The sequence below is a fragment of the Trachemys scripta genome, chromosome 2 (assembly GCF_013100865.1).
Source record: "Trachemys scripta elegans isolate TJP31775 chromosome 2, CAS_Tse_1.0, whole genome shotgun sequence".
NCBI lineage: Eukaryota > Metazoa > Chordata > Testudines > Emydidae > Trachemys > Trachemys scripta.
In genome coordinates this window covers 2,130,760-2,142,909 of record NC_048299.1, presented here as the reverse complement: position 1 = coordinate 2,142,909, position 12,150 = coordinate 2,130,760, and the positions used below count along the sequence as shown (strand labels likewise).

The 12,150-nt window shown below is 43.9% G+C and overlaps 1 protein-coding gene across 2 annotated transcripts in view; it reads right to left on the bottom strand.

Annotated features, from left to right (window-relative positions):
* Window positions 1-12,150, bottom strand: part of SMARCC1 (SWI/SNF related, matrix associated, actin dependent regulator of chromatin subfamily c member 1) — a 157,394-nt gene that overhangs the window by 47,403 nt on the left and 97,841 nt on the right. For both annotated transcript variants that reach the window (XM_034759721.1, XM_034759722.1), the window contains one exon: window positions 6,061-6,116. In XM_034759721.1, the coding sequence (XP_034615612.1) occupies window positions 6,061-6,116 (56 nt within the window). The remainder of the gene's footprint in view (window positions 1-6,060; window positions 6,117-12,150) is intronic.

Below are 12,150 nucleotides of genomic sequence, written 5' to 3'. Positions count from 1 at the left end.
ACCACAGTAGGGAGAAGTGGAATCATCTTGTCCCTCCCCAAATATTTCATTCTAATCCTTAATAGTCAGAGATTGGTTTAAGCCCGAAGCATGAGATTTTATATCCTTTCCAAAATTTGTTAGCATTCAGTACAATAAATCTGGATACTCTTGTTATCCATATAAACATCCAATCCCTTTTTGAATCTTAGTAAGTTCTTGGCCTCAATAATATCATGTGGCAATGAGTGCTGTAGTCTAATTACACACAGTGGGAAAAGAGTATTTTTGTCCAACAGAAAAAGCAACAGGTATTTGCAAAAGTGTGACATAAGGAAGGGAAATAAAATGAAGGAGAGGTAACTTACCTCGAACTGTACTTCAGTTCAAGATGTGTATCTCTATGGATGCTCCATGTCTAGCTATGCAAAGGCACCAGTGTGTTCTTGATCGGAAATTTTTGTCAGCTGTCTCCCCAGGTCTATGTCTATGCCCTAGACACCCTCATGCCCGGATATAACAGTATAGAGAGAGGAGGAGACTTGCCGCCACTCCAGGTCTTACTCAACCACAAAAGTCCCAAGAAAGAGACTCTGAGGCAGAGGGGAAGGAGGGCAGGTAGTGGAGCACCCATCGGGACACACATCTCAAAGAACTCAAGTTACTGTACATGGTAAGTAACCTCTCCTTCTGCTTCAAGTAGTGTCCCTTTGGGTGGTCCACATAAGGAGACTCCCAAGTAGTACCTCCATCAAGAAGGAGGGCATGAAGGAAGAAGGATCCAGTACGTATTGTAGGACAGTGTCATCACATCAGTCCTGGAGGCAGACATGAGAGTGCAATGCTGGTAGAATATATGCAGCAACGACCAGGTGGCTGCCCTGCAGATGTCTAGGATGCGTACATTTTTGAGAAGGGCTACTGAGGTAGACTGAGCCCTGGTGGAATGAACAATAACTCTCAGGGGGGAAGGAGGAGGGAGATGAACCTCCAAGGCTTCACAGGACACAACCTGCAACCCATTTGGACAATTTCTGGATGGAGATCAGATGTCCATTCATTCTTTCTGCAACAGAGATGAAGAGTCTAGGGGAAACCCAAAAGGGCCAAGTCCTGTCAAGGTAAAAGGGAAGAGCTCTTAACATTCTGTGTATGGAGGCTTGCTTCTTCTCTACGAGAGTGAGGCCTGGGGTAAAATACTGGTGGGCGAATATCCTGATTAATGCAGAATTCTGAAGAGACTTTAGGGAGGAAGCGAGGATGTGGATGTAAAGTCACCTCATCTTGGAAGAACACCGTGTATGATGGGTCCTCCGTTAAGGATTCAAAACTCCCCACCCATCCTAGGCGAAGTAATGGCTAATTTGAACAAGGTCTTAAGATCAAATGAAGGAGGCAGTAACTCCCACAGGTTTGAATGAGGGGTTTCCTCAGAGAACTGGGAACTAAGGTGAGGTCCCATGGTAGAGTTGATTCCTTGATAGGAAAAGGTTAAATAGATCCTTAATAAATCTTGCAGTGCTGGGGTGGGTGAAGACTGAGAATCCTTGTATGGGAGGGTGAAAAGTTGTGAGGGCAGCTAGAAGAACTTTAATGGAACTCAGCGATAAGCCTGTAGTCTTTAATTTGACAGGTAACTGAGGATATGAGCCAGAGGATTTGAGAGGAAGTACAGCTTGATGGTTGCAACAAGCTTGGAGGCATTTCCACACTTTTTCTAGTTGGGTGATTTCTGATATTGAGCAGCACCCATGGAACTTCTGGAAAGCTATACCAGAGGGCCATCAAACAACCATGCTTTGAGGCAAAGTGCTGCGAGACTGGGGGAGGGGACCAATTCTGATACCTGGGTGAAGAGAATCGGGGTCAGAGAAAGGCAGAGAAGAGACTGTAGGGATATGTGAATCAGCTCCGGGAATCACAGCCTGTCTCAACCACGACAGTGCTATGAGGATGGTTACTAGTTCCTCTTGTCTCAATTTCTTTATGAACTTAAACAGTAACAGTATTGGGGGATGAAGGCATAGCAGGCCTTGAGGCCAAGTAATGACTAGGACATATCCCACTGCGTTGTGGTCATGCCCACGCCTTGAGTAGACGTCTGCTCTTTGCATTGAATGGAGTTGTGAAGAGATCCACCTGTGGATGGCCCCAGGCAAGCTGTATTTCTCAGAACACTGTTGTTCAGTTCCCACTTGTAGTTGACACTGAATTGTCTGCTGAGGGAATCTATTATTGTGTTCAGCAGATGACCCCCTGAGATATGCATACGATGTGACGTACACCAGTTCCATAGTTTTATGGATTTGGTGCATGAGGACTGGTATCTTGCTCCTCCTTGCTGATTGATGTAAACATCGCTCTGTTGTCCAGTATTATTCTGATTGGGTGGTCCTTGATGTGTGGCAGGAAGTGTTGGCAAGCATAATGGACTCCTCTGAGCTCCAGCATGTTGATATGGAGGGGGTCTATTTGCCCTGAGCTATAAGGCTTTGGAATTGTGCACCCCAGCCTATGAGGGAGACTTCTGTGGTGACAATCCTCATGGGAGGAGGCTGTACAAGTGAAACTCTCTTCCCCCTCCCCCACCTTTTGTGGGTCCTCCCACCAGTTCAAATGACCGAGGACCTTCTGAGATATGGACACCTGCTGGGATCGACAGTCTGTTGGGAGTGTGTAGATGTTCTCAATTATGGCTGAAGACACCAAGAGTTAAGTCTTGCTAGGGAAGTCATGAACGTACAGGCTGCCAGAATTTGTAGGCAAGCCCTTGCAGTGGGGTTTGTGGACTCCACTGGATTGTTGAAACAAAGTTGGACATTGTGATGAATCTGCCCCTGGGGAAGTATGCCCTGTCATGAAGCACCCATAGGGACACTACTCAAAGAAGTGGAATTTTTCACAGATTCGATCTTATCCCAACTCAAGGACATTAACAGTATTAATGAAATGAGCAGTGATTTTATGCGTAAGGGCGGAGGTGGGAAATATTTTAACATTGGCAAGTAATTTGGATTTATGTGAATGTCTGTTCTACTAGATCGGGAATTAGTTTCCAATAAATTTGAAACAGTAATTTTCATGCCCATGATTACCTTGCACTGTATTTACATATCTTATTTCATAAAAGCAATATAAAGATAATCGAGAGAATACAGCAAACAAGGAGTAACATTCAGAATTATGTATTGTGAGTATTAGGCTTGGACTACACTACAGAGTTAGGTCGACATAGGGCAGCTTATGATGACCTAACTATGTCAGTATCTACACTACAGATTTGCTCCTGCCGATGTAAGTGCCCTACTACACCAACATAATAACTCCACTTCCATGAGAGGCGTAGGGCTTATGTCGGTGTAACTAGGGCAACTCAATGTCTATGTAGACACTTTTCCTCACATTGGCTGTTGGCTGTCATTCTTGTTAATTTCATAGCTCTGCTTGAGCCATGAAATAGACAAGAAAGCCGGCTCCTGGCTCCCCAGCTGGGCTGCTGCAGGTCTCCGGCAAGGGCTTTAGAGGCTGCAGCCCAGAGCCTTGGCTCAAGGGGCGGCCCCGCAAAAATAAATCACAGGCAGCGATCTCCGGGCTACTAAAAGGGGCTCTCAGGCAGGCTGCCTGCCTGCCATAGCACCAAGCCGCTCCTGGAAGCGGCTGGCTGCTGGCATGTCTCTGCAGCCCCTGGCGGGGCGGGGAGTGGAGGGGGGGGGGGGGATGCGGCTCCGCGCACTGCCCCTGCCTCCAGCACTGTTCCCGCAGCTCCCTGTAGCAACAGGGGGGGGGGCACCTGCAGGCATGGGCAGCGTACTGAAACCCGCTGCCTCCTTCCCCCCAAAGGGTGTGCAGGTGTGTGTTAGCAGCGGCTATGGCAGGCAGGCAGCCTGAGCCCTGCTCTGCCGTCGGCTGGGAGCTGCTTGTGGTAAGCGCCTCCCAGCTGGAGCCTGCACCTCGTACCCCCTCCTCCACCTCAAACCCCTGCCCCAGATCAGAATACCCTCCCTCCCAGACCCCGCACCCCAATCCCCTGCCTCCTGCACTAAACTCCCTCCAAGGAAAAAGACTTGTATACAGGGGCCCCACAAAATCTAATAGCCCCGGGCCCATAGGAGAGTTAATCCGGCCCTGGTCTCTGTTCCAAGCTGGGCTGTCAACCAGGCTCCTGGCTTGGGCTGTTGCCCAGGTGCCCTGCTGGGAGCCCTGCTGTGCCCTGGGGTCCTGGCTCCCTGCGGGGAGCACTGCAGCCAACCAGACTCTGGGCATGGATCTCCCCGCCGAAGGAGAGAAGCCCCCAGTGGGGGCCTGCACAGAGCTGAGAGCCCTGGCTCTCAACCCCCCCCACCCCACCCCTCACGCTGTCCCTCTTCAGCTAAAGGAAGCACTCCTGGTGAGGACGCGCACCACTGAAAGAAGGAGGAGTAATTATTGTGATGGCTGTATGTCGACCTAACAGAGGTCGACTTAAGATTGTCGTGTACACATGTCCTTAAGTTAAGCACCAGTGTTTGTTTCATTCGACTGAAAAAGCGGGGTAACAGGAAAGTGTCACAGGTAACTGCAGACACAATGTAGGTATTGTTTATTCAAGAAAATAATGAATCAGTTCTAGAGCGCTAGTCTGGATTTAGTGCAGGTCAGTACTGCCCAGAAGTCATTGCCATTACCACTTCACAGTTCTGTGACCTTGAAAAGAGCTGCTAGTCATAGTCTAGATCTTAGTGGACATTTATCTACGTCACAAAACCCACCACTGCAATCACCTTCTTTTGCTGACAATCTCAGTAGGAGAGATGAAGGCCCGAATAAACAGACTGAACTCCTCTCTCATTCTTAGGCAGCTTGTCTCTAAGGGTTTGATCCTGCGCACTCTGAAGCCACTGATGGTTTTGCCACTGACTGTCATGGGCTTAGGTTCAAGCTCTAAGTCAGAGGTGAGTCACATTCATTAGACCAGGGGTCGGCAGCCTTTCAGAAGTGGTGTGGCGAGTCTTCATTTATTCACTCTAATTTAAGGTTTCACATGCCAGTAATACATTTTAACGTTTTTAGAAGATCTCTTTCTATAAGTCTATAATATATAACGAAACTATTGTTGTACGTAAAGTAAATAAGATTTTTAAAATGTTTAAGAAGCTTCATTTAAAATTAAATTAAAATGCAGAGCCCCCCTGGACTGGTGGCCAGGACCTGGGCAGTGAGAGTGCCACTGAAAATCAGCTCGCGTGCCAGCTTTGGCACATGTGCCATAGGTTGCCTACCCTAGCACTAGACAAAGGAGGGTAGCTTGCATTGCCATTGTCTGTGATGCAACTATGCATAAATGACTTCACTCAGATTGTCAATCCAACTCCAGCTGGCACTCAGAAGGGAAATACAAGAACTATTTTCTGTGTCTTTCATCCTCTCAGTGTCTCTTGGTTTATATTTGTGCTATAAAAATAGGTTACTCGGAGCACTTGGCAGTCCAACATAACTGGGTTACACTAAATTCAAAAATTAGGAATGGTTCTTGGAGGACTGATTTCTCTTTACTGATCTCGTGTCAGATTAGAGCAAAGGTATGTAATTTTGGAGAGCCAATTTCTCACTGAATTAAACTGTGCAGAGCCGAAAATATCACAGCACTGCATGATCAGGAGTCAGAATCATCAATCCAACACTACAAGAAAAGCGTTGCAACATCAGGATGTGCTGCTGCAGTTTTTCTATGGCTCTTCAATTAAATCCGACATCTCCACTTTGACCCTTCCTCAGCCCCTTTCCTCATGGCTAAAAAGGACAGGAAGAGATATCGACATCTCTTCCCACTTTGCTCAGCAATAAACTTGCAAGGGGGCACTCCTATGGCAGGAGTGTTCAATTCACTCTGCACAAGACAAGGCTGAGAACAAGGAGCTCTTTACTAAAATTTAAGTCACCTGGGGTAAGGCCCATCTTTTCATTATGCATTTGTACAGTGACTAGCACAATGGGCCCCGATCTTTGATTAAGGCCTCTAGGTGCTACTGTAACACAAACAACTCAGACTTGTGAACTTCATGAAAAGAATCACTGTATCAGAGACAAATCTCAGACTTTTACCTTTTCTGACTGTTGCCCATCTGTCTCAGTTTCCATTTTTTCTTCTTCAACTCCATCTATGAGAAGAAATATAAGTACATAAAGCAGAATGGTTAAAAGTGCCATAACCACCATTTATTATACTTGAAAATTAATTACAGGTCTAACTGAAATATCCTACTCTGTTCTGTTGGGGTAATCGGGCTTACCAATTTACCTTAATTGTGAGTTTAACTGTAAAAAGTGAGTGTAAGTTCATAAGATGTCACAACCTAAAACAACAAATGTTAATGGGACTAGGTGCAAGAAAACCAGACAGAGAAACTCGATTAGTTTAAACCAAAAAGGCCATGTTCATATAATTCAAGGACTGCTGTAATTATACTTGTTAAAAACAAATTATGTGGAGTTAATGAACCAAAATTAGTGTGTCAGAAATTAGGCCTAATTGACGGACAAAAATAATGAGGGAATGGGCTATTCCATCCTTTTTGGGTCCTGAAAGGAAGACTTTTTTGGAAACTAGGGGGAGGAGAGGTAAGGAGGACAAAGAACGGAAAAAACAGATTGAGTGAAAGAACAGACAGAGGATACTGAAGCATGCTTCACCAACATGGCTGCCACCCCCATCATCTTCTGGGGTCCCGGCCTTCATTATCCTAACCCTGAGAGATGTCCTGACCAGACCAGGCCAGAGAGAGGGACCCAGATAATATTCCCACTTTTACTGGTTCCAGCTGAATCCCAGACACCACCTGGGATGAAATGGGATCAGACTTTAACAGTAGTAGCTCCAGCTCATTTCAACTAACTTTCTTTTTCCTAGAGGGACAGTTATTACCATCTTTAATAATATCTAAGAGACTATCAAACTAGAGGTTTTTCCTTCTAAAACTCTCTCCAGCTAAAGGGAACAAAACATGTTAAAATAAAAGCCTTACTTAATTCTTTACATTTCAAATGCTTTAACTCCCCCCCCCCTTTTCTTTATCTTCAATAGAAGGTTAAAATAATTTTCAATTGTGTTTGCGTCATGGTACTAAGCAGGCTGAGGTCTCTGAATGCCAAACCCTGGACCATGTTTAACACTGTTTAATGTTGGACAGAGACTGGGTTGTTAATGACTTTGGCCCATTTGTTCCACCTAAATAAATAGAACAGTTCTTTAGAAAGATGCAAGAAAGCTTCATAGTACTGGACACATGGGAGGCTTGGCAGCACAATACATTATGTTATAGCCTTAGTTTAAAATTCAGGTTTAAATACAGCTTCACCTTTGCAGGTTTGGCCAGCCGGGGTATGTGAGGCCAACAATATTGAAATAGAGCTGCATAAGGATAAGATTGTGTCATAGCGGCACGGATTCTGTGACTTTCAGAGACTTCTGTGACATTTTCTGCTTCAGCCCCAGGGCAGTGGGGCCAGAGCCTTCAGCTGCTGCAGGGGGCCCCCGGGGCTCTGAGCCACCGAGGCTGCGGCAAGGGGCCCCTGGAACTGCCGCAGCAGAGGGTGCTGGACACCGCCCCCAACAGCGGGGCTGGGGCTCTCTTCCCCTACTTGGGCTTCAGTCAGACCTCCTGCCCCATTATTTTTAGTAAAAGTCACAGACAGGTTGCAGGCTTCCATGAATTTTTGTTTATTGCCCACAACCTGACTTTTACTAAAAATAAAATTTAGCTATGAAGATACATAGTTTGCCTGTGCAGACAAAACTCAAACTGTTGCACACCTGTAAAAGGCCAAGGATACACCACAATTCTGTAACATGTTCAATCAGTGTTATAATTCTGTTGGTTGACTATAATATAACAACATGCTCTACCAATGTAGTCGATTTGTCTGTGTAGATGGTCCATAGCTCAGGCATGCAAGACCAGCCTCAGTTAAGAACTTCTTGTATTACAAGAGTGGGTAATCAATGCTCAACACAAACTTCCTGAATTGCTTTATGAACTCTACGCACATAAATGTCAGCATGCATGGAAAGTCAGTAGGAGACTATTTCCAATTTGCAGGTGATCAAAACACTATCAGAGTCTAAATTTTATGTTACCCAAATCTGACTGTAGAAGAATAATTTATGCTCTGTAAAAATATTCTCACACTAAGTTCTAGCACCTCTACAAATCGTGTTAAAACATTAAACATTCACAAGAAAGCCTCTCTATTTCCCTGCCCTAGAATTTGCAGGTCTTCTTTCATGCCCCATAACCACAGTTTCTTTCCCTAAGCTTCACGACCAGGGACCCTAGTTTTCAGTGATAACCCCCGCACCCCCCAAAATCCATGTTTTTCCATGATTCAAATGAAATGCTGAACTTTAGTTTCCCTAGCCACAACATATATGAGTATCAGTTGAACACAATGTTTTACCAATATATTGACAATTTTTAAGCTTACCGGCCAAGCCTTGCCGCCTAGGACTGACAGCTGGAGCCCCACCCATTCTCGATTATCCGATCTGGCCCCGGTCCCAATTAGATTGGATAATTGGGGTTCCACTGTATATGTTTTTATTTTTTCACAAAATGTAAAAACTAAAGATTTTCTGTATAAACACAAATTCGCGTTTTTCTGTGGCAAGTAGATTTCTAGGATCATTGTTCATGACTAACTTGTCTTTCATGTCTCCTATCTCCAGATCTTGCTCCTCAAAACATTTATTTCAAAAGGCCTACAAGACCTAGGCATACACTCAAAGAAGTGCTATAACAGACAATAGAATTTTGATGATTTAAGGAATCTGCATATGACTTATGAGTTCTGCCCGATCTTATGAAATTGCTCATTGAAATGCCTCAAGGTAAGTGGAGTCAGCCACATGTTGTCAGGGTGTGTCACCCATTCCCCAGACCCAGGGAAATGGAGGGTTGTCAAACCTTGATGCCCCCCATTCAAGTGAGAGCACCTCAGTACCAATGAGATGGCTGAAGACGGGAAACTAGGCTGACCAAATGTTTCTGCAGGACCGAATTAGAGCAGAAGAATTTTTGCAGAAGCACGACAAAGAATACACAGGCGTTATTGTTGGGGTTTAAAAGTTACAGAACCTGACAGACTTGAGGAAAACTCATGAAGAGATATGAGGAAGCTTGGGTAGGGAAGATGAACAGAGGGGCATGTTTCTGTAGCTGAAGGGTCTTGTTTTATTGAGGAACCAGCCCAGGAAGAAGGAAACAGACTGCACTAGAGAGAAACTCCATGATTCAGAGAGAAGGCATGTGCAGGAGGTAGGATTCTGGGCTCCTTAGAGGACTCTGACCTAAGCCCAAAGAATGCTCTAGAGTGGTGAGAAATTGAAATTTTTCAATTAAACTTATCTGGGACAGGTAACTCTGCCCTTCTGAAGTACCTGCCTTTGTCCACTGAGAGGGGATTTAACCCATGTTACAGACTGGTCAATATGGCCTCTTAAAAGGAGAGAAACTGTTCAGGAAGGATTATTATTTGGTAGCCTAGCAATGCCACATGGAAGACACAGATTCAATTGTCTCAGAGACTCCTGTCCGCAGCCTAAGAGCAGAAATCCAGACTGTGCTTAAAAGCGTGACTCTTTTTGATAAAAGGAGTGGCACTGATAGGTTATGACGTGTCAGTCTCTCCTTTGCAGCATAAGAAGAGCCAAAGAGGAGGGAATTGAGTAGTGCGTTTAATGGGAAGTCACGCGAATAACCTCAAACCAAAAAATTCTACAGAAACAATATACAAAATTCTGTTTAAGTGCAGCTTAGCCAGATTTTCGAGCTGTTGGCAACCCAAAACTCCCAAGCGCCTGTCAGCACAGAGGAACTGAAGGAATTCAGAGGCAAAAGTAGCAAAACAGGACGCTACATTATGTATAAACCAAAAACGACCGATTAGAAAATGGGGTGGAGGGAGAACAGTGAAGCAATTCTGAAGTTTTGATTCATGTAGATCTCCCAATCTCGTTTTGCTCAGCAGTATGAAATGTCACAGGTTGACAAAAGTACTCCCTATTCATCCAGTCGAAATTGCATTTGATAACAAAAGGTTATAATTAAAATAATCATGTGGGCTGCTTGCTGGCAGCCACCATAACATTGAAAAGTAATCTGCATCATGCAGACAGGTTTTCTTTCTCTACACACAACAGTACTACATGTTCCTCTCTCCCCTGTGGAAAATTAAGTTTCCATCTTGCTTTAATACTGACTTGGCAACCAAAAGATTGGTGCTCATTAATCCCCAGTTAGTTCACCCTTAGGAGGCTACTTCAGCATTGCTTCCTACAGCATATTCTCCAGTCCTTTGCCCTTTCTAGTTTTACCCATCAAGCACACGATTATAAACATACTTTGCATTTCTATAGCACCTGCTATCAAAGGATCTATTAGATCTTTACAAACATTAAACAGGCCTCCCCAGGCCTTTGTGTAGGACGTATTACCTCCAATTTACAAATGGGAAAACTAAGGGCCGGTTTACACTACAGCCTAAGTCACTATAACTTGAGCTGCTCAGGGGTGTGAAAAAGCCCCTTCCCCCCAAGTGACACACGTTTCGCATCTCCACACTGGGCTACGTCGGCAGGAGATGCTCTCCCACTGACAGCGTCCGCATCTCCGATATAGAGTAATTATGCCGGCGGGAGCTGTAGCTGTGCCGATGTAGCGCTGTAGTGTGGACTTGCCCTAAGACACACAAGTTAAGTTAGTTGCCCAGTGTCTGTGAGCTAAAGAGTCCTGAGTCCCAGTATCATGCTCTCACTAATACACAGTAATCCATCCCATTCTGCTAAGCAGTTTCTTATCAAGTTACCGTGTAAGTGTAAGATGCAGTCAATGAACAGAAAATTACCATACAAGCAACGTGACTGAACTTTATTTTGCTATTGAGCATTTAGCTTTGTTCCTGTTCCTCTCTAACTCCCCTGTACAAAATCCAGAGCTCTTTGGTTTGATTTTGCAAACTCCTTGCAGTTAATCTATTGTGCTTGTGGAGTTCACATTCTCAACCAATACTTCATTGTGCTCTTGCAGCAACTACTATATACACCCTTTTTAGCTGGTGTAGCCGATCAGAGAGGCAGAAGAAAGGCTCCCCCCAGAATAGCATGCCAACTTTGCAGTGGCATAAACATTTCACTCATAAAACACATTTATTCTTTTTAAAAGAATATTTCTTTGTTGCAAATAGCCTATGAAAAAGTTTTCTACATTTAAATCTTTGAGTTTATTAGTTGTAATGTTATATTGAGGCAACATCATAGTTCCCATGTTGTTTACTTTTTAAATTGTAACTCATGTATTTGCTGCAAAGTACAGGATTAGTTCTCAGTGTGACTAGACTGCCAGAAATACCTGACGTTTGAAAAATTCAGCAACAAAGAAGTGCACAGATAAATCTTACACTTTCCCCACTATAAATTTTGTTTTTCCCTGCCCTCCCTTGCATTACAAAACTAAAAGAATTTCCCTTAAACTTCCAAAAATATATTCCCCTCTGCAATGAGACTAAACATGGATATGTTCGGTTACTAAGAAAATACCTTAGGTTTCATTATAAATTGCATTTTCACATGTTTATAACTCCTGATGTAATGACCGTAATAATAAAATTTTGTTTTAATAAAAAATGAAGTCAGTATGACAAGTTTAGCCAGGTAGTAGTTGATGGCTTTTGAAAATGGTCTTAATGCATTGGTTGCAGAGCCATTATTTGCAGTGACAGTGTTCTGACTGCAGGCCTCCAGCTGGCATGAACCATTTACATTTTTTGCTTATACTGATGGGTGCATGCTGGAAGACTAAATGAATGAAATGAAAAAGGAAACTGAAAAAGTCTCTGCTATGAGTTTCAGGGCAATCTGAATTTAATTTATCTGAGTTCATGCACGTTTCTAGCTCTACATTTTAAGCCATTTTAACTACCATAGTAGTGAAATGAATGTAATAAGGAGACTAGACTCCGGTAAAAAATAAAAATATGACATCCAAACATGAAAGGTATATGGACCTGAAAACATCATATTTTGATCCTCTGGATACAAATTATAAAATAAAGGATGCCTGTATTCCAGGAAGACACAGACATGGCCCTTATTGATTTTGCTACAAACCAGAAGCAAAAATCTGACCAGGTTAATGAAGA